We start from the raw sequence: 24405 nt of genomic DNA on the forward strand, positions 1-24405 counted from the left end.
TTTTCCAATGCATTTCCATCTAAAATAGACTTGCATGCATCTTCTAAAAATCCTCTACAGCAAAAGTCGCAGAAAAGTCGCACATATTTAGACTGCGACTTTCTGTGCGACAAATTTAGACAGGAAAAAACAGTCTAAATCCTTTGATAAATCTCCCCCATTGTATATGTGAATCCCAAAAAAAGTTTTGGGGGAATATCCATTTTCCTTACAAGCAGAGAGCTTCAAAGTTAGAAAAATGCTAAATTTTCAATTTTTTCATCAAATTTGGGGATTTTTCACCAAGAAAGGATGCAAGTTACCATAAAATTTAACCACTATGTTAAAGAAGAATATGTCACAAAAAAACAATCTCGGAATCAGAATGATCAGTAAAAGCATTCCAGAGTTATTAATGTTTAAAGTGACAGTGGTCAGAATTGCAAAAAATGCTCCGATCCTTAAGGTGAAAAAGGGCTCAGTACTTAAGGGCAGTGGGGTTGCGACCCGGGTGCAGGGGGTGACACCAACCTAATGGGGTGACACCAAGATGCTCCGCAGCACCCCCCCCCCCCAGCTACACCGACACCCCCCGTCTGTACCCGCCCGTCCGACAGCATCCCCCACCCCCCCTCCGGCATTCACCTGCGCTGTGCCCCTGTCAGCAACACCACCCCCCCCACCCCCGCCCTTCATCGCCGCTGTTCGCCCGTCCCTCAGCTCCCCCCCTCCAGGCCTTCATCGTCGCTGTGTGCCCATCCCTCAGCTGCCCCCCCCCCCCCGGCTTTCATTGCCGCTGTGCGCCCGTCCGTCAGCACCACCGCATGGGACGTCAGTGATGTCACTCGCAGGGCGCCAGGAGAGAAGGAGCGCTGCGCTGGATGGGTGAGTGTGTGTGTCTGTCGCTCTCTCTGTCTGTGTGTGACCCTGTGTGTGTGTGTGTTTGCGTATGTATGTGACTGTGTGTGACTCTGTGTGTGTGTATGTATGTGACTGTGTGTGACTCTATGTGTGTGTGTGTGTGTGTGTGTATGTGACTGTGTGTGTGTGTGTGTATGTGACTGTGTGTGTGTGTTGCAGGGGGACCCAGGAGCACTACACCCCTGCCCACAATCATTTCTTCTATTGGAATTATGTAGGAGGGCTTCTGGTGTGCCAAGTATGCCTTATTTCCTGTGTGTGTGACTCTGTGGCTCTGTGTGTGTGTGACTCTGTGTGTGTCTGTGAGTGTGTGTCTCTCTGACTGTGTGTGTGTTTGTGTGTGTGTCTCTCTGTGTTGTATGTGTTTTTTCTTTTTGTTGGGGGGGGGGGGTTAAACAGCGATCTAATGTGGGGAGACTTTGACCCATTGTGGGGAACCTGCAAGGGAACCTGCGGCCTAATGTGGGGTAACTACTACCAAATGTGCGGAGTCTATGCTACCTAATGTGGGGAATCTGTGCTACCAAATGTGGGGAGTCTGTGCTACCTAATGTGGGGAATCTGTGCAACCGAATGGGGGAATCTATGCTACCTAATGTGGGGAAACTGCTACCTAATGTGGGGAATCTGTGCTACCTAATGTGGGGAAAATATGCTACCTAATGTGGGGGAACTGCTGCCTGCCTAAAGTGGGGGAACTGCTGCCTACCTAATGCTCCCCCCCTGGCAGTAGCACCCTCATCATCCACCAGCAACACCCCCCCCCCCAGCAGTAGCACCTCCATCAGCAGATCCTGATGGTGGATGATGGCGGTGCTCCTGCCAGGAGGATGGATGATGGGGGTGATACTGCCAGGGAGGGATGGCCAGTTGCACCCTCATCATCCTCCAGCAACACCCCCCCAGTAGAAGCACCCCCATCATCCACTAGCAACACCACCAAAACCCCCCTCCCGTGGTAATAGCATCAGGTAACGGATGTTGAGGGGTGTTACTGCGGTTGTGGTATTATATTCAGAGGGTGCACTGTATGGCAACGTTAAATTCAGAGGGCGCAGTTTGTGGTAGTATTATATTCAGAGGGTACAGTGGGTGGTAGTATTATATTCAGGGGTACAGTGTGTGGCGGTATTATATTCAGGGGTACAGTATGTGGTAGATTTATATTCAGAGGGTACAGTATGTGATGGTATTATATTCAGAAGGTACAGTGTGTAGTAGTATTATATTCAGAGGGCGCAGTGGGTGGTAGTATTATATTCAGAGGGTACAGTATGTGGTAGTATTATATTCAGAGGGTACAGTGTGTGGCGGTATTATATTCAGGGGTACAGTATGTGGCAGATTTATATTCAAAGTGTACAGTATGTGTTGGTATTATATTCAGAATGTACAGTGTGTGGTAGTATTATATTCAGTGGGTATGGTGTATGGAAGGTTTATAATCAAAGAGTATAGTTTATAGTAGTATTATATTTAGAGGATACAGTGTCTGGCAGGTTTAAAATAATACTTGTAAATTCTCCTCTCTGTGTCCTATCAGAGCTGTAGTCACTTGTAAGTTCTACAGTTATGGTGAGTGAAACTACAACTCCCAGCATAACTTCACCACTGCTCAAAGGGGTACTCTACTGGAAAACATTTTTTTTTATCAATTGGTGCTACAAAGTTAAACAGATTTGTAAATTACTTCTATTTAAAAATCTTAATCCTTCCAGTACTTATTAGCTGCTGTATAAGTGATTCACAGGAAGTTCTTTTCTTTTTTAATTTATTTTCTGTCTGACCACAGTGCTCTGTGCTGACACCTTTGTCCATATCAAGAACTGTCCATAGTAGGAGCAAATCCCCATAGCAAACCTATCCTGCTCTGGACAGTTCCTGACATGGACAGAGGTGTCAGCAAATAGCACTGTGGTCAGACTGGAAAGAACTACACAACTTCCTGTGGAGCATACAGCAGCTGATAAGTACTGTAAGGATTAAGATTTTAAATAGAAGTAATTTAAAAATCTGTTTAACTTTCTGGCACCAGTTGATATAAAAGTAAATGTTTTCCAGTGGAGTACCCCTTTAAGTAATTCTGGGAGCTGTATATTTAAATGGTGAAAACTTCTTTAACACTTTCCTATTCTGTGGCAACTGGCATATCTGATTATTATACTGGAATTTCTCACAATGCGCTACAACAGTGGTGTCTGTCACAACAGGCTAAAACTTACTGAGGGGGGGGGGGGGGGGAGGTATGGGGTGACACCATTTTCTACCGCACCGGGTGACACCAACCCTAGCAACGCCACTGCTTAAGGGGTTAAAATACTGGCTTTACTTGCTCTGTTCATTATATTTTTTTTTATATATTTGCCATGACCAGTTGAATATTTTTTCTTTTGCAAGTACACATTTGGCTGTATGGTTTGCAGCCTTTATAATAGCAGGTATCCATTTGTCTTTGATTGGCTTCATTGGAATTCTCCTTGCTCTTTATTCGCCAGTGACACTTCTACTGATCCCTTTCAGCTGCAGATTGGGGAACCAATCAAAACAACAGCTTTTTGCACTAATTCAGAGTTTTTCACTTTGATGCTCTGACCTGGACTTTCTTTGGTGATCAGTGTTTAGTCTTTTTTTTTTACCTATAACATTATTGGCATGGTCTATTCCCTAATGTAATTCAAAAATGGTCCTAGTATAGTGGTGGAATATTTTATATAGTAGATTATATCATCAGTCACATCATGTGACAACATTCACGATATGCAGTTTAGGTACTTTACAAGCATTATATTGTTACCTTACAGATTACAGAGTATCTCATATACAGTGAACTTATTTCATGCCATTACCTGTTGCTTCATCCACTTTGACTTCTGCTTCAAGTTCTAGTGAAATCCTTGTAACTTCCTTATTTAATGTAGACCGTGAGCTGCGACCTTCAGCCTTCCAAGAAGAGTCACACTTTAAATGGATATAGGTCAGATGACAATCTGAGCATGGTACAGATGCACCTGAGAAAAATAAATTTTTTAAGAGTGTGCTAAAAAGAAGTTTAATCCTATTTTAACGTTTTCATCCCTACTTGATATAATGCTCCTTTTCTGATATTCACTCTTGCTACTTTTCCCACCATTCCTTTACATCTCTTCCTACCACTTTGGTCCTTCTCCATATTGAAGCATAGTGACATTTCACATACTTCCATGTCTTGTGTTTTCCTCTCCTCGTGCTGATCTGCCACGCACTCGCAGGCCACATCTGGAATCCTTAAGCTTGAAGGATGCCTTCTGTTTAATATGGGTCACCGTGGTCTCTAACAATGAAAACAAAACAGAATTAGGACTGCAAAATTATATATTTTGCAAAAGTACTTATAAAAACTAGCATACAAGAAAATAATAGAAACAAGTTAGGTGATCTAAAATTTAAGTGTTTATTCATCGTTTTTCTTTTCTTATTCTGCCTTGGCGCAAGAATTCTGGGGCCCCTACACAGCACACTGTGCTGAGCTATGTCCCGCCTCAGCCGGTTATACAGGTCACAGGTGTGGCAGTAACTGGAAACGGGGAGGGAAGACTGGAAGTGGAAGCTGGATCGTGCTGTCACAGAGGAGATGGGTACAACATTGTACGGTAAGGTGCTTTATTCTTAAAAACATGCAACGCGTTTTAAAACCATCTGTTTTTTTCATCAGGCATGATAGAACTGAACAATAGACTGAATTTATACAAACAATTATGTCACAGATGTGACGTATTCCAAAAATCCTGAAGAAACTAGATAAAACCTGGATTACCGCATCTTACTACTGCAGGTGTCAAATTTTTTTTTTTGTTTGGCATTTTGCACAAAAAAAATAAAAAAACGCCAAAACGGCCCCCGTGGCACTTTTTCACTGAAAAAACGCTGCAGCCAGATTTTAGCTGTAAATCAATAAACAAAACACAAAATTCTTTTTACACTTTGGTTTTTCAGTTTGCCGTTTTTTTAAATACTTTTAGCATTTTTTAAAAATCTTTTTTGGCGCTTTTCAGCTCCTTGATGGTTTTACAAAGTCACAGCATGTTGAGCCTATGGCGTTTTTTCCCTGAAATCGTAGCGTTTTTCTCCCATAGAAGTCTATGTGGGTTTTAACTTTGGCGTTTTTTGCAGGCAGTTTTTATTCTTTTTTGGACTTTAGAGATCCAAAACAGGGATGGAGATACCTTTTTTAATAAAATTTTGAAGGGTACCATAAAAAAAAAAATAATAATAATAATAAAAAAAGATACAGTAGTGATGGAAAAAATTGTATTTAACAAAATGTTTCTTTTTATAACAAAATTTTTATTCATTTATGTGTGCCAGCAGGGGACTAAAAATGTAGCAGACAATAATACAAATCTAGTGTGTGTGTGTGTGTGTGTGTGTGTGTGTTTTTCACATTTTTCTTTATTTTTTAAATTTTTTAGGTAGTACTACTACTCCCAGCAGGGAACACACTGTCCCATGATGGGAGTAGTAGTACCTGTACTAATTGACAGATCGCCCCGGGTCCTTGCGATCCTTCTGTAATTTATAGATGCGGACGGCCGCTCTTCTATGGTCCCCTGCACTGCCGTATATATATCCACCTATCTATATTTCCCGCAGAGAGCTGTGATTGGCCAGATGGTTCCAGCCAATCACAACTCTCTGTGGAAAATATGAATGGGTGCATATATACATCACTCCAGGTGAACATAGAAGAGCGGACGCCCACATCTATACACTATACAGGAGGATCACAGCGGGTGTCAGGAGTGACATCCGCTGTGATCTTTCCTTAACTGCAGGTGCTACTGCTTCCAACATGGAGCACACTCTGCTCCATGCTGGGAGCTGTAGTACCTGCATTAATAGACAGATGTATCAGAAGTTGCACTCGCTGCGAACTATTAATGCAGGTACTACAGCTCCCAGCATGGAGTAGAGTTTGCTCCATGTTGAGAGTAGTAGTACCTGCAGTTAAGGACAGATCACAGCAAGTGTCACTCCTGACACCCGATGCGATCGTCATATCTATTGCAGAGAGCGGCTTTCTCCTTTGCTCCGCATCTCTGCACTATACCCCGTCCGGCCAGTGATATGAATAGAACATCACTCATTCATATTTCTCATTGAGAGCGGTTATTGGCTGCAACCATCCGGCCAATCCGCATCTCTGCTATATTATGGACGATCGCATCGGGTGTCAGGAGTGACAGTCTGGACGATCTGTCTATTAGTACAGGTACTACTACTTCTATCATGGAACAGTCTGTTCCATGCTGGGAGTAGTAGTACTACCTTAAAAAAATAGAGAAAAGTGAAATACATTTCTCCCTACTACATCCTTTTTTTTTTCTTTTTTTTTTGGTACCCAACAAATTTAGAAAATAGCCAAAGGGGCCAAAAATGCAATTTCCACTGAAATGCAAAAACGCAGAAAACAAAAAAACAAAAAAAAAAAAAAACAAGTGGAAACTTAGCCTTAGGGATAGCACAGAAAAAAGCCTTAGGGTACCCACATAGCATAGCAAGTCTGCATCAGAAAATATGAATGTGTAAACGTACCCTATGGGTGCATTCCCACCTGGCATATTTTGCTGCATATTTGCTGCTGCGTATTTTCCTACCCTTTGACTTCAATGGGAAAATAAAATATGCAGCAGCAAATACGCCAGGTGGGAACGTACCCTAAGGGTCCATTCACATGGGCATACTATTAAAAAATGAATAAAAAGTGATCAAAAAGTCAGATCAAAACAAAAATGGTACCGATAAAAACTTCAGATCACGGCACAAAAAATGAGCCCTCATACCGCCCTGTATGTGGAAAAATAAAAAAGTTATAGGGGTCAGAAGAGGACATTTTTAAACGTATAAATTTTCCTGCATGTAGTTATGATTTTTTCCAGAAGTGCGACAAAATTAAACCTATATAAGGCTGGGTTCACACTACGATTTGTAACTACGGTTCCCGTATACGGTTGGGAGGAGGGGGGCGGGGCTTAATCGCGGCGCCCGTACTCAGCCGTATAGGGGAACCGTATTTAATGCATGTCTATGAGCCGACCAGAGTGAACCGCAGCCTCCGGTTGGCTGCTTTTTCGTCCGTATGCGGTTTCCCGACCGTAGTCAAAAACGCGGTCGACCACGCCGTATACGGGAACCGTAGTTACAAATCGTAGTGTGAACCCAGCCTAAGTAGGGTACCATTTTAACCATATGGACCTACAGAATAATGATAAGGTGTAATTTTTACCGAAATATGACCTGCGTAGAAACGGAAGCTCCCAAAATTACAAAATGGCATTTTTACTTCGATTTTGACGCACAATGATTTTTTTTACAGTTTCGCCGTGGATTTTTGGGTAAAATGACTAATGTCACTGCAAAGTATAATTGGTGACGCAAAAAAATAAGCCATAATATGGATTGTTAGGTGGAAAATGGAAAGGGTTATGATTTTTAAAAGGTAAGGAGGAAAAAACAAAAAGGCAAAAACTGAAAAACCGTGCGTCCTTCAGGGGTTAAACCCAAGAGCAAAATCTTTATGTTTCATTTAACTTGGAAAATACATGTAACTTGGCCTTAAATGCATATTCCCTGTTCACAACACTTTTAATACATATTCATATTAAAATACAGGTCAGCCACTGCTTTGCTCCGTTTGGTAGGTATTGTAATGTTAATTTATGGGCTCGTTCACTGTTGGTTGGGATTTGTAGTGCATCAACTGGACACAGTCCTGCAGGTGACAGGAGGTCACTGTCTAAGGTGAGTTAATTGACCAATGCTTTGTTCTGCTTGCAATGTGCTAGCTTTCATGGGCTCATTTACTGCTGGCTGGGATTTGTAGTGCACCAACTGTACACAGCACTGCACATGACAGAAAGTTACTGTCTAAGGTCACCCCACTGATTAATAATGCTTTGCTCAGCTTGCTTTGAAATTCTGTAGGATTTGTAAAAGCTTTCTGGGATTAGAAGTCCTTGCTCTCAGCTTTCTCTATCCAAAATGGTGTCCATAATGCAGTGCATGAATCTTTATTAGCTTCCTAAAACCAGCCCTAAGCTCTGTACTCATTGGCCTGGGAACTGTTTTGCACATAAGGCAAAACAATGATTGAATAACTTTGGGTCATGTGATCTTGCTAAATGGTGCCAGGTATGCTGGGCTACACGGACATCATCCCAGTGTTCCCAGTACTTTCTCCTTTCATTTAGGCACCAACTTGCTATGTGCTTCTCATCCATTCTACTATAATTACTGCGATTGCCAGGCTCACACCAGCCGAGCCTGGAAATGTTCAAAAGTTCAGAGAGCCACTATCACCCCAAAGTTTGGAGTGAGACTGGGTTTGTCAGGCTTGGATCGCTCATCTCTAATACAGACTGGAATACAGACCTGAAATCAGGCCACTGCGCCTAGTGACCCCCTATCTGAAATATACCGCTTCCTGTTACTCTTTTTATACTGCTCTTTTTCTCCCTATATACTTCTCGCTCTCCTTCTCTACATACTACTCCCTATCCCTCCCTATATACTGCTCCTTATCCAATGCTCCCTGTCCCTCCCTTTCCCTCTCTATATGCTGCTCTTTGTTCCCCACTATATACTGCTCCATATTCACTGCTCCCTGTTTATTCCTATATACTGCTCCATGTCTCTTCCTATAAACTGCTCCCTATGCCTTCCTATATACTGCTGCCAGTGCCTCCCTATAAACTGCTCCGTCTCTCCCTATATACTGCTCCCTATTTACGACTACCTGTCACTCTCTATATGCTGCTCCCTATCCCTCCCTATTTACTGCTCCCTGTCCCTCATTATATACTGCTACATTATAATTCCCTATATATTGCTCCCTGTCCCTCCCTTTCCCTTTCTACAGTCATGGCCGTAAATGTTGGCACCCTAAAAATCTTTCAAGAAAATGAAGTATTTCTCACAGAAAAGGATTGCAGTAACACATGTTCAATCTAGAACTGGGCCGACTTCACTGTCGGCTAGCTGCACCTCAATGGGGAGGGTGCAGCTGTGCTTGGAGCGAAGATAGCTAGAAGGGTAGAGGAGTGTTTAAACTAGGGACTTGGGGGGAAGGAACCTACAGCAAAGAGGGGGAAGATAGTGTAGATAGAGAGGTGGGAATTTTAAATGTACCTGGGGGTGGAGCGGAGGGAGGGGTTAGTTTGCGCTGACACTGATACCCCTGAGCCTGCAAGACAGCTTGAATATCTTTGGAACTTGTTTGGGGCTGCTTATCCCCCATACGGACTATCCTGCGTTCACACCTTTCATCAATTTTTCTCTTCCTTCCAAGCTAAAGGAGATTAGCTACAGTGTCATAAGTTGCAAACTTCTTGATAATAAATCCAAAGAAAGGGCAAAATAATACCAATATATTTAAAGTCGAGTGTGTTGATGACTAACAGTAAATCCTATATACACACTAGAACACCAATTTCATACATAAATAGTAAACTTTATTGAGAACATCATTTAATAAAAACAGTTAAAAGGGACGGTATAGCCAGACAAAAAAGGAGTTGGTAAGGCAGGTAGTATATTATTGGTTAGTATAAATGCAAAAATGCAAAACATGACATAGTTATTCTTAACTATAGAGTAGGGCCACCAGTATAACAATAATTATAAGTTACACATAACAATCATGTAAAAGATTGCACCAAAAAACAAAGCTAACCTAAATAAGGAGGTCACTGCATACGTAGCCTCCAGCGAGTGGTCAGGAGAAAGGGGAAAGGCAAGTAATGGTGTGCAATTAGAGCACAGAAAATCAGCATTACCATGAGGCTTCCCCACTCACAAAGCACAGGCTGAGAGACATAGACAGTGTACCTACCTACACAACACCAGTACCCCAACGTCGTTTCGCCGTTTGGCTTCCTCATGGAGTATGACCAAGTCTAGTTTGTGGGGGTATATATACAACATACCAGCCAATAGGGATTTATGAGTAAATCATTCATATACAGTTCACCTGGATCGGTGACATGGTCCCGGTGTCTGGCGCCATCTTGGTGCGCATCGCGCATGCGCGATGACATGGTGCGTCCACCATCGTCATCCCGCGAGACAGAGGGAATAATCCGCGCATGCGCGGTGCGCACCAAGGATCAAGATGTTAACATCAAAAAATACACGAGCGGATATCATAGCATATCCTACCCAGGATAATCAAATAATAATAAATGCAAGAAAGGAGCGCCATTGAGAAGAGAAAAAACAGGAAATAAAAGAAAAGAAAATGAAGAGAACAAAATACAGAAGAGAGCGCACCGCATATATATGCATGTGTCAGGCTACAAGATATATCCAGGCCATTCATAGAGTAGAGGCAGTGTAACGGCCAGACATATATACACACACCCCGTTGGGGGTTCAAACCCCACCTCAGGAGCAAAAAATTTTTTACATATTTTCTCTTTGTTACAATTAAATAGTGAAAAGTGCCACTAAAGGTGCAAGTGAGTATAGGTGAAACATGCATGAAAAAATGTGAAAAAACAGTGCAAAAAGGTGACACAATCAAGATAGTAAGCATATTATTGCTATGTTGCTGGCTGAAACCCTCGCTAATAAAAAACGAAAAAGGAAAAGGGGTATGTGGTATGTGTAATATCAATTCATAAGTGAAAATTAATCATGGGTAGTTGGTTCTAGTGTATGGTGAATGATTAGCATGTATAAAAAATAATTGTATAGTGGATACAAATAATTATGTGCAAAGATAAATATTAGTGATACTGAATGGAAAATTGTGATGTAACCCATATGGTGTATAATCGAGTGTACCTACTCCTAATTAGTGTGTATATGAGCATACAGTGTACTAAAAGTGTATAACAATATGAACATTTTTTATATATAAATTAGATAATTAATAACTGTATGTATAGATGGCAAAGTGTATCAGACAAAACGACTGTTAATCAACACCTCAAAAGACAGAAAAATATATCAATAGTTTTATTCAACAATACTATGTATAACAGTAATTCATATAGTACCCAGTTGCTGGTGGCCCTACTCAATAAAGTGACAAGTGCTTTGCTGCTGATGGTCATCAGTGCTCTCTTCAAATTTCCAAACTCTTTTGGACACAGGACCAATTTTCAAAACCCTATAAAGTGTGAAAAAATATGTATATGTATATATATATATATAATAAAGAAACAAGGAAAAGAATAAAAAAATTTAAAAAGTTTTTAAAATCATTGAAACCACAAAACTAAAAGCGGGATCAGATAGCAATAACTGGTATTAATAGAAGAGATAGTAGAAAGTCATACTATCACGAAAAATTATCTAATTTATATATAAAAAATGTTCATATTGTTATACACTTTTAGTACACTGTATGCTCATATACACACTAATTAGGAGTAGGTACACTCGATTATACACCATATGGGTTACATCACAATTTTCCATTCAGTATCACTAATATTTATCTTTGCACATAATTATTTGTATCCACTATACAATTATTTTTTATACATGCTAATCATTCACCATACACTAGAACCAACTACCCATGATTAATTTTCACTTATGAATTGATATTACACATACCACATACCCCTTTTCCTTTTTCGTTTTTTATTAGCGAGGGTTTCAGCCAGCAACATAGCAATAATATGCTTACTATCTTGATTGTGTCACCTTTTTGCACTGTTTTTTCACATTTTTTCATGCATGTTTCACCTATACTCACTTGCACCTTTAGTGGCACTTTTCACTATTTAATTGTAACAAAGAGAAAATATATAAAAAATTTTTTGCTCCTGAGGTGGGGTTTGAACCCCCAACGGGGTGTGTGTATATATGTCTGGCCGTTACACTGCCTCTACTCTATGAATGGCCTGGATATATCTTGTAGCCTGACACATGCATATATATGCGGTGCGCTCTCTTCTGTATTTGTTCTCTTCATTTTCTTTTCTTTTATTTCCTGTTTTTTCTCTTCTCAATGGCGCTCCTTTCTTGCATTTATTATTATTTGATTATCCTGGGTAGGATATGCTATGATATCCGCTCGTGTATTTTTTGATGTTAACATCTTGATCCTTGGTGCGCACCGCGCATGCACGGATTATTCCCTCTGTCTCGCGGGATGACGATGGTGGACGCACCATGTCATCGCGCATGCGCGATGCGCACCAAGATGGCGCCAGACACCGGGACCATGTCACCGATCCAGGTGAACTGTATATGAATGATTTACTCATAAATCCCTATTGGCTGGTATGTTGTATATATACCCCCACAAACTAGACTTGGTCATACTCCCTGAGGAAGCCAAACGGCGAAACGACGTTGGGGTACTGGTGTTGTGTAGGTAGGTACACTGTCTATGTCTCTCAGCCTGTGCTTTGTGAGTGGGGAAGCCTCATGGTAATGCTGATTTTCTGTGCTCTAATTGCACACCATTACTTGCCTTTCCCCTTTCTCCTGACCACTCGCTGGAGGCTACGTATGCAGTGACCTCCTTATTTAGGTTAGCTTTGTTTTTTGGTGCAATCTTTTACATGATTGTTATGTGTAACTTATAATTATTGTTATACTGGTGGCCCTACTCTATAGTTAAGAATAACTATGTCATGTTTTGCATTTTTGCATTTATACTAACCAATAATATACTACCTGCCTTACCAACTCCTTTTTTGTCTGGCTATACCGTCCCTTTTAACTGTTTTTATTAAATGATGTTCTCAATAAAGTTTACTATTTATGTATGAAATTGGTGTTCTAGTGTGTATATAGGATTTACTGTTAGTCATCAACACACTCGACTTTAAATATATTGGTATTATTTTGCCCTTTCTTTGGATTTATTATTGATTTCCTGTATTTTTACAGAAGGTTTGTCTATCATGGACTTTCGGGCTAAGGAAGCTTCTTGGTTGGAGCAGGCTAATCTTTTATTCTCTGGGACAGCGGTAGCCAGTAATGATCCGGATCAGTGCAATATCAGAGAACTGAAACAATCTCTAAGGAATCTATCACACCGTCAGATGAAGACCTGGTGGAATCGGGCCTCTTTGGAGAATTATCTACATAAACATTTAATACCTCGAGGATTACGAGTACAGATTTTTCCCTCTTTTGGTCTCGACCAAGAAATCTATGTTAAGAAATGGGAAGAGGCATGCAATATTTGCTCCAGGACACTCATGATGATCATCATGGAACATAATACACAGGTACTTATGGAGCTAGGCACACAAATTGAGAAGGCTGAGACGGATATTGCTGCCATCCTACCAAATAATGACTATCCATCATTCAAGCAGGACTTGGAGGAATCCCAAACCATCTGGGAAAAACAGATTAAGGCTACAAAATCTAAAAAATTTTTAAGAGACTCCAATGATTTTTCTAATAACAAGGTGTACAAGTGGAAACGGGGTCCAGTGGAGAGACGACAAAGATCACCTTCAGTCTCATCATCCGTTTCCACAGGAGTGGAATCTGTGGCGTCGTCCAGGTCTTCTGCGAGAAACGCACAATATGATGGGAGACGACGCAATTACCGCAATAAAGCAAATACAAGAAATGAAAGGCAGGAGAGAGTCAATACCAGGAGCAACGACACTAACCGTAAGGTAATTAACCTGTCTAAACATACCTTAACTCCCGAACAGGAGCAGGTTTTAAGCTTAGGTTTAACCTTCTCACCAGCTGCCTCCTTTGATTGCTTTACAGCGGTAAAAGACCTGCAACTATTCGCACGGAAATTAATCTTTAAGAAATTGTTTCATCCCTCCTCTACACAAGCACCTTTATCTTTAGCACAGGCACCAGCACTTTTTAACACGACTGCAGAAACTGAGGCACTACAAGCTCTCCAAGATCTCCTAGAGGAACAGGATACATCAAATACGGGTAAGTTCCCTAAACATGTTCTTATGTCTTCCACTAATTTCCCTCAACTGACAATATGCCCTAGTGTGGATATTTTTGTCAGGCTGGTAACTGCTGAGCTTGAAAAAATTCCCAACAATCGCAAAGGCGATAATTTGACTCCCACACAAAGAAGGGCATTAATGGAGCTGGGCCAAATGGACGACATTGTTATCAAACCCTCGGACAAAGGGGGCAATGTCGTGTTATGGCCCAGACCCATGTATGAACGTGAGGCACAGAGACAGCTGAGAGATCCTCTCTGTTACAAACGCTTGACATTCAATCCCATGCAAAAATTTAAAGAGGAACTGTCGAATATATTAGGTTATGCATTTGAGAGCAACCTCATTACGAAAAAACAACTAGAGAGCCTACTGCCAGAGAACCCTACCACTGCGACACTATATCTTTTACCCAAGATACACAAGCAGTTGGAAAATCCACCTGGGCGTCCAATCGTCTCTGGCAATAACTCTCTTTGTGAACCCATTTGCAGATATGTGGACCATTTCCTAAAACCCCTCGTTGAGTCTCTACCGTCTCATGTTAAGGATACCACAGATATCCTAAAAAGAATGGATGATGTTCAGTTGGATAACGAAACCCTTCTGGTCACTTGTGATGTGGAAGCTCTTTATACATCAATCAGACACACAGATGGACTGGCGGCAACTCAATTTTACCTAATGATGTCGGATCTAGACCCAGAACTGAGTGAGTTCATTTTACAACTTCTTCAGTTTGCATTAATGCATAACTTTTTTCTGTTCAGGGATGTGGTCTTCCTACAGCTCCAGGGAACGGCGATGGGGGCGTCTTGTGCGCCCTCATACGCCAACCTTTTCCTGGGGCTGTGGGAGAGGACCATATTCATGACTGAACCCGCTCCTCAAATTGAAAAAGTTCTACAGTGGGGCCACTATATAGATGACATTCTGTTTGTCTGGCAGGGCACGGTAGAAGAGCTGTCCACATTTATGACTTATCTGAACACTAATGAATTAAACATAAAACTGACTTATAAATGGGGGAGGTCGAAAATGGAGTTCCTGGATGTACTGTTTGATGTTGACCAAGATGGCTATATCTCAACAGATGTGTATCGTAAAAAAACCTCTACCAATACTCTTCTTCACGCTTCCTCTTCTCATCCTCATGCACTTGTCTCCAATATCCCGACAGGTCAGTTTCTGCGAATCCGACGGATTTGCTCGACGGATGAACATTTTGAAAAACAAGCTAATGATCTGTCTCTACGTTTTAAGGAACGGGGATATCAAGAAAGGGATATCACCAGAGGCTATGCACGAGCCAAGGACACATCAAGAGGCAATTTGCTTACCCAGTCCAAGAGGAAAAAGGGAAATGATCAGATGAGATTCATATCTGCTTACAACACCAGGTGGCGTCAACTACAAAGAGCCCTGTGTAAACACTGGCCAATTTTACAAATGGACCCGATATTGTCTCAATATATATCACACAAACCTTCAATTACTTATCGGAGGTCAAAGAACCTTAGAGACATGCTTGTCCACAGTCATCATAGAGGACAACCAGTGCAACGACTATTTGGGTCAAAGGGACCAAAATGGGGTTGCAAACCCTGTGGGGGGTGTGTAGCCTGTCCAAATGTAGAAACCACAAATGAATTTTGGAATTCAAGTACAGACAAGAGATATGTGATTACACACCCTATTACTTGTATTACCACAGGAGTAATCTACTACGCCACCTGTCCTTGTAACATGATTTATGTTGGACTTACCTGCAGGGAATTCCGTCGGAGAATACGGGAACATGTTTTAGGAATTGAAGCAGCCAAGGAGGAAATAGATCTACAGAAGCTAAAGACCATACCCCGCCACTTTCGTCAGTATCATGACTGTAACAGCACCCTCTTCAAGGTGAGAGGCATTGATAGAGTGGTACCTGGACCAAGGGGGGGTAACTGGAGAAAGATTTTGGCACAGAAGGAAACTATGTGGATCTACAAGTTGAGAACCACTACTCCCTATGGCCTTAATGAATACAATAGTTTTGCCTCGTACCTGTGATTTTTCATGATAGTATGACTTTCTACTATCTCTTCTATTAATACCAGTTATTGCTATCTGATCCCGCTTTTAGTTTTGTGGTTTCAATGATTTTAAAAACTTTTTACATTTTTTTATTCTTTTCCTTGTTTCTTTATTATATATATATACATATACATATTTTTTCACACTTTATAGGGTTTTGAAAATTGGTCCTGTGTCCAAAAGAGTTTGGAAATTTGAAGAGAGCACTGATGACCATCAGCAGCAAAGCACTTGTCACTTTATTGAGTAGGGCCACCAGCAACTGGGTACTATATGAATTACTGTTATACATAGTATTGTTGAATAAAACTATTGATATATTTTTCTGTCTTTTGAGGTGTTGATTAACAGTCGTTTTGTCTGATACACTTTGCCATCTATACATACAGTTATTAATTATCTAATTTATATATAAAAAATGTTCATATTGTTATACACTTTTAGTACACTGTATGCTCATATACACACTAATTAGGAGTAGGTACACTCGATTATACACCATATGGGTTACATCACAATTTTCCATTCAGTATCACTAATATTTATCTTTGCACATAATTATTTGTATCCACTATACAATTATTTTTTATACATGCTAATCATTCACCATACACTAGAACCAACTACCCATGATTAATTTTCACTTATGAATTGATATTACACATACCACATACCCCTTTTCCTTTTTCGTTTTTTATTAGCGAGGGTTTCAGCCAGCAACATAGCAATAATATGCTTACTATCTTGATTGTGTCACCTTTTTGCACTGTTTTTTCACATTTTTTCATGCATGTTTCACCTATACTCACTTGCACCTTTAGTGGCACTTTTCACTATTTAATTGTAACAAAGAGAAAATATATAAAAAAATTTTTGCTCCTGAGGTGGGGTTTGAACCCCCAACGGGGTGTGTGTATATATGTCTGGCCGTTACACTGCCTCTACTCTATGAATGGCCTGGATATATCTTGTAGCCTGACACATGCATATATATGCGGTGCGCTCTCTTCTGTATTTTGTTCTCTTCATTTTCTTTTCTTTTATTTCCTGTTTTTTCTCTTCTCAATGGCGCTCCTTTCTTGCATTTATTATTATTTGATTATCCTGGGTAGGATATGCTATGATATCCGCTCGTGTATTTTTTGATGTTAACATCTTGATCCTTGGTGCGCACCGCGCATGCGCGGATTATTCCCTCTGTCTCGCGGGATGACGATGGTGGACGCACCATGTCATCGCGCATGCGCGATGCGCACCAAGATGGCGCCAGACACCGGGACCATGTCACCGATCCAGGTGAACTGTATATGAATGATTTACTCATAAATCCCTATTGGCTGGTATGTTGTATATATACCCCCACAAACTAGACTTGGTCATACTCCATGAGGAAGCCAAACGGCGAAACGACGTTGGGGTACTGGTGTTGTGTAGGTAGGTACACTGTCTATGTCTCTCAGCCTGTGCTTTGTGAGTGGGGAAGCCTCATGGTAATGCTGATTTTCTGTGCTCTAATTGCACACCATTACTTGCCTTTCCCCTTTCTCCTGACCACTCGCTGGAGGCTACGTATGCAGTGACCTCCTTATTTAGGTTAGCTTTGTTTTTTGGTGCAATCTTTTACATGATTGTTATGTGTAACTTATAATTATTGTTATACTGGTGGCCCTACTCTATAGTTAAGAATAACTATGTCATGTTTTGCATTTTTGCATTTATACTAACCAATAATATACTACCTGCCTTACCAATTCCTTTTTTGTCTGGCTATACCGTCCCTTTTAACTGTTTTTATTTAATGATGTTCTCAATAAAGTTTACTATTTATGTGAAATTGGTGTTCTAGTGTGTATATAGGATTAACTTCTTGATAATGTAGCGTACTGTGGACAAAGACAAATCTAGATCTCTGGAGATGGACTTGGAACTTTCAGATTGTTGATATTGATATTTTCTCCTCTTTCTGTTGTCCATGTTTAGTGTGGCACACACAGACACACAATGCAAAGACTGAGTGAACTTCTCTCCTTTTTATTTGCTTTCAGGTGTGATTTTTATATTGCCCACACCTGTTACTTGCCCCAGGTGAGTTTAAAGGAGCATCACATGACTCAATTATTAGGGGGACAGACAGGGCGATCTGTCACAAAGACCGGTACATATTGGCACCAATAACAAAGTAAGAGGTAGGTGGAGTGTCCTTAAAAATTATTTCAGGGACTTAGGCCGCAAGCTTAAGGCAAGGACCTCCAAGGTAATATTTTCTGAAATATTACCTGTACCACGAGCCACACCAGAGAGGCAGCGGGAGATTAGGGAGGTAAACAAGTGTCTCAGAAGCTGGTGTAGGAAGGAGGGGTTTGGGTTCATGGAGAACTGGGCTGACTTTGCTGTCGGTTACCGGCTCTACCGTAGGGACGGGCTGCACCTCAATGGGGAGGATGCAGCTTTGCTTGGGGAGAAGATGGCTAGAAGGGTGGAGGAGTGTTTAAACTAGGGACTTGGGGGGAGGGAACCTACAGCAAAGAGGGGGAAGATAGTGTAGATAGAGAGGTGGGAATTATAAATGTACCTGGGGGTGGAGCGGAGGGAGGGGTTAGAATAGTTAATAGGAATAAGCTTCATAGGAAAATAAAACTTACACCCTTGAATCCCATTAACCCCAATAACATAAAGGATGGAAATGTAAAGTGTATGTTCACAAATGCCAGAAGCCTAGCAAATAAAATTGGGGAGCTTGAGGCCTTGATACTGGAGGAACATATTGATATAGTTGGGGTCACTGAGACATGGCTGGACTGTCAATCTGCAGTGGTTTACATTGTTTCGCAAAGATAGAATGAACAGAAAAGGTGGTGGAGTCTGTCTGTATGTAAGAAGTGGTATGAAAGTCAGTGTGAACGGTGTTATAGTGTGTGATAATTCTGAGGATGTGGAATCACTGTGGGTAGAATTACAAAAGGAGGGAAATACTGAAAAAAAATTATATTTGGTGTAATCTACAGACCCCTAATATCACTGAAGAGATAGACAGTCGGCTGCATAAACAAATAGAGAGGGCCGCCCGGGCAGGTACAGTGGTAATAATGGGAGATTTTAACTATCCAGATATAGATTGGGGTCCGGGGTTGGCTAAAACTACAAAGGGGCGACAATTCCTTAATTTATTGCAGGATAATTTTATGGGCCAGTTTGTGGAGGACCCAACAAGAAGTGATGCCTTGTTGGATCTGTGCGGGAAAACCTTGGTAATAGCGACCACAATATAGTTACTTTTGACTTAAAATGCAGAAAACAAAGACAGGCGGGGAAGGCAAAAACCTATAACTTTAAAAAGGCAAACTTCCCTGGGCTGAGAGCTGCACTACAAGACATAGACTGGGGGGAGGTGTTGTCAAATACTGATACAGAAGCTAAATGGGACATCTTTAAATCAACTCTTTAAATAACTATACAGCTAAATATATACCAAAGGGGAACAAATATAAACGATTAAAACTAAATCCTACATTGCTGACAAATGATTTTAACCCCTTAAGGACGCAGGACGTAAATGTACGTCCTGGTGAGGTGGTACTTAACACACCAGGACGTACATTTACGTCCTGTGCATAACCACGGGCATCGAAGCGATGCCCGTGTCATGCGCGGCTGATCCCGGCTGCTGATTGCAGCCAGGGACCCGCCGGCAATGGCCGACGCCCGCGATCTCGCGGGCGTCCGCCATTAACCCCTCAGGTGCCGGGATTAATACAGATCCCGGCATCTGCGGCAGTGCGAGATTTGAATGAATGATCGGATCGCCCGCAGCGCTGCTGCGGGGATCCGATCATTCATAACGCCGCACGGACATCCCCTCTCCTTCCTCCGTCCGGCTCCCGGCGTCTCCTGCTCTGGTCTGTAATCGAGCAGACCATAGCAGAAGATCACCGAAAACACTGATCTGTTCTATGTCCTATACATAGAACAGATCAGTATTAGCAATCATGGTATTGCTATGAATAGTCCCCTATGGGGACTATTCAAGTGTAAAAAAAAATGTAAAAAAATGTAAAAGTAAAAGTAAAAAAAAAGTGAAAAATCCCCTCCCCCAATAAAAAAGTAAAACGTCCGTTTTTTCCTATTTTACCCCCAAAAAGCGTACAAATTTTTTTTTATAGACATATTTGGTATCGCCGCGTGCGTAAATGTCCAAACTATTAAAATAAAATGTTAATGATCCCGTACGGTGAACGGCGTGAACGAAAAAAAAAAAAAAGTCCAAAGTTCCTACTTTTTTAATACATTTTATTTAAAAAATAATTATAAAAAATGTATTAAAAGTTTTTTATATGCAAATGTGGTATCAAAAAAAAGTACAGATCATGGCGCACAAAATGAGCCCCCATACCGCCGCTTATACGGAAAAATAAAAAAGTTAGAGGTCATCAAAATAAAGGGATTATAAACGTACTAATTTGGTTAAAAAGTTTGTGATTTTTTTTAAGCGCAACAATAATATAAAAGTACGTAATAATGGGTATCATTTTAATCGTATTGACCCTCAGAATAAAGAACACACTTCATTTTTACGATAAATTGTACGGCGTGAAAACGAAACCTTCCAAAATTAGCAAAATTGCGTTTTTCGTTTTAATTTCCCCACAAAAATTGTGTTTTTTGGTTGCGCCATATATTTATGATATAATGAGTGATATCATTACAAAAGACAACTGGTCGCGCAAAAAACAAGCCCTCATACTAGTCTGTGGATGAAAATATAAAAGAGTTATGATTTTTAGAAGGCGAGGAGGAAAAAATGAAAACGCAAAAATTAAATTGTCTGAGACCTTAAGGCCAAAATGGGCTGAGTCCTTAAGGGGTTAAAAAAGCAATAAACAACAAAAAAATTGCCTTCAAAAAATACAAATCTGATGGGTCAGCTATAACATTTAAACAGTACAAGGAGCTTAATAAAATATGTAAAATGTAATAAAAACTGCAAAAATTCTAAATGAGAAACAGGTGGCCTAAGAAAGCAAAACTAATCCTTAATATTTTTTTAGATATATAAATGCAAAAAAACCAAGGACAGAGCATGTAGGACCCCTTAATAATGATAATGGGGTGGTTGTCACAGGCGATCAAGAGAAAGCGGAGCTACTGAATGGGTTCTTTAGTTCTGTATACACTATGGAAAAAGGGGCTGACATTGGCCAGGTCAGTGCTAGTAACACATCATATAATGTATTGAACTGGCTTAATGTAGAAATGGTACAAGGTAAGGTAGGGGCGACACGCCTTCTTTACCGTGAGGACTGTGAATTTATGGAACGGTCTACCTCAGGAACTGGTCACAGCAGGAACAATTAACAGCTTTAAAACAGGATTAGATACATTCCTGGAACAAAATAAGATTAATGCTTATGAAGAAATATAAAATCTCATCCCTTCCCCAATATCGCGCCACACCCCTACCCCTTAATTCCCTGGTTGAACTTGATGGACATATGTCTTTTTTCGACCGTACTAACTATGTAACTATGTAAGTTAAGTAATATAAATGTAAGCAAATCTCCAGGGCCAGATGGATTGCACCCAAGAGTTCTTAGAGAACTAAGTTCAGTAATCTCTGTACACCTGTTCATTATATTTAGAGACTCACTGGTGTCTGGTATTGTGCCAAGGGACTGGCGCAAGGTGAATGTGGTGCCAATCTTCAAAAAGGGCTCTAGGTCTTCCCCAGGAAACTATAGACCGGTAAGTTTAACGTGCATTGTGGGTAAATTGCTTGAAGGACTTATAAGGGATTACATACAGGAATACATAGGGGATAATTGTATTATAAGTGATAGCCAGCATGGGTTTACTAAGGATAGAAGTTGTCAAACCAATCTAATTTGCTTTTATGAAGATGTGAGTAGAAGCCTTGACAGAGGAATGGCTGTGGATATAGTGTTTCTGGATTTTGCTAAAGCGTTTGATACTGTCCCTCATAGACGTCTGACAGGTAAGTTAAGGTCTTTGGGTTTGGAAACTGGATATTGTCATGTATAAAAAGAGGCATTGACTCGAGGGACATAATACTCCCCCTTTATAAAGCATTGGTACGGCCTCACCTGGAATATGCTGTTCAGTTTTGGGCACCAGTCCATAAAAGGGACACTGTGGAGCTGGAAAGGGTGCAGAAACGCGCGACTAAACTAATATGGGGCATGGAACATCTTAGCTATGAGGAGAGATTAAAGGAGTTACAACTGTTTAATCTTGAGAAGAGACGTTTAAGGGGGGGATATGATAAATGTATACAAATATATTAATGGCCCATACAAAAATATGGAGAAAAACTGTTCCAGGTTAAACCCCCCCAAAGGACGAGGGGGCACTCCCTCCGTCTGGAGAAGAAAAGGTTTAGTCTCAAGGGGCGACACGCCTTCTTTACCATAAGAACTGTGAATTTATGGAAGAGTCTATCTCAGGAACTGGTCACAGCAGGAAAAATTAACAGCTTTAAAACAGGGTTAGATACATTCCTGGAACAATATAACATTAAAGGAGATATCCAGTGGTGAACAACTTATCCCCTATCCTAAGGATAGGGGATAAGTTGCAGATCGCGGGAGGTCCGACCACTGGGGCCCCCCACAATCTCCTGTACGGGGCCCCGACAGCCCGCGGGAAAGGGGCGTGTCGACCGCTGCGCGAAGCGGTGGCCAACACGCCCCCTCAATACAACTCTATGGCAGAGCCGGAGCACTGCCTTCGGCAATCTCCGGCTCTGCCATAGCGATGTATTGAGGGGGAGTGTCGGCCGCCGCTTCGTGCGGTGGTCGACACCCGCTATCTGGCCAGAGAGCCTGGCCCCCGTACAGAGAGATCGCAGGGGGCCCCAGCGGTCGGACCCCCCGCGATCTCAAACTTATCCCCACCACTGCACTACCCCTTTAATGCTTATGAAGAAATATAAAATCCCTTCCCCAATATCGCGCCACACCCCTACCCTTCAATTCCCTGGTTGAACTTGATGGACGTATGTCTTTTTTCAACCGTACTAACTATGTAACTATCCAAATGCAGTGGTGTCCGCTCACCTCCGGAGCCGAATCTCCGACACATCTGTGCTGTCATGGACCCGCCGGTCCCGCCCCGGCTTCAACAGCGTATAGAAGGAAGGATTGTCCGGCACCAGGTATGCTCTAAAAGATTGCTTTTATTCATGCCATAGCAAGGAAGCAGACATCACAGGACTGTTGTAATCTGACGCGTTTCGCTCTCTCTTGAGCTTAAACGTAGACTAAATTCAACAGACCAACATGCAAATTTAAAATAGAGACTCGATGGTCACATGATAAAATACCTGACATAGGTAGTAATTATAAAAACCCGGCATGGATATCATCTGTTAGTATTACAGAATGGGTTGGATCCTACCATTAGTGTGTTATTCGCTGTGTGTATATCCTATGAGTGTGAATATACTCCAAACATTAAGTGCAAAAATCGACAAGTATGCACAAAATAGGTTGCGGTATGTTGGTATCGTGCATGTGTAGGTCAATAGTAGAATGGGATAATTTATCTCATTGACTAAATGACTCAAAAAACAACATACATGGATATATATGTTAAAATTACATGCATTAGATGGATTACGGCATGTTAATATCACACATGCACGGGTAAATAATGCAAAAGGATAAGCAACCTCTTTATATGTGTAATTCTGTAACCTACGTGCATGTATACATATACTAAAAGATGATATTTATGCCATGAATTACTAGATGTACATAAATAAATTGAAACACTGCACCATTTGCTCTGTTTTGGTTTACATATATATCCATAACGGATTAATACCATAATTTTCAGTAACCGCACTCTAATAGGTATCAAAACACACTAGGCGGAATCACCCTCCCAACACTCGCACCAAGAGAAATTATTGGTCTACCAAAAATATATAAATTAATAAAACATAATAAGGGGCTGCGGCGCTCGGGGCATCTCGGGAGGCATATAACGCTAGCCTTTGGCTGTCTGGGCATGCTGGGAGTTGTAATTTTGCAACAGCTGGAGGGCTACAGTTTGGAGACCACTGTCCTTTCTGATATTGCAAAACTACAACTCTCAGCAGGCCCAGACTGTGCAGGCATGTTGGGAGTTGTAGTTCTGTAACATCTGGCCCTTCAGGTGTTGCAGAACTACAACTCCCAGCATGCCTGGAAGGCCTCAGCATGCTGGGAGTTGTAGTTTTGCAACATCTGGAAGGGAACTGTTTGGAGACCACTATACAGTGGTCTCCAAACTGTAGCGTACCAGATGTCAATTCAAAGCATGCCGAGACTGTCCAGGCATGCTGGGAGTTGTAGTTTGGCAACATCTGGCCCTTCAGATGTTGCCGAACTACAATTCCCAGCAAGTCTGGGCATGCTTGGAGTTGAAGTATTGCAACATGTGGAGGGTTACAGTTTGGAGACCACTACACAGTGGTCTCCAAACTGTTCTCCTC

The 24405-nt window shown here is 41.3% G+C and overlaps 1 protein-coding gene across 1 annotated transcript in view; it reads right to left on the minus strand.

The window, feature by feature from the left end:
• Positions 1-24405, minus strand: part of SCUBE3 (signal peptide, CUB domain and EGF like domain containing 3) — a 1482089-nt gene that overhangs the window by 530748 nt on the left and 926936 nt on the right. The window contains exons 17-18 of the mRNA XM_056557668.1: positions 4097-4210; positions 3747-3908 (exon numbers count right to left, since the gene is read on the minus strand). Coding sequence (XP_056413643.1) covers positions 3747-3908; positions 4097-4210 — 276 coding nt within the window. The remainder of the gene's footprint in view (positions 1-3746; positions 3909-4096; positions 4211-24405) is intronic.

The sequence above is a fragment of the Hyla sarda genome, chromosome 2 (assembly GCF_029499605.1).
Source record: "Hyla sarda isolate aHylSar1 chromosome 2, aHylSar1.hap1, whole genome shotgun sequence".
Lineage (NCBI taxonomy): Eukaryota > Metazoa > Chordata > Amphibia > Anura > Hylidae > Hyla > Hyla sarda.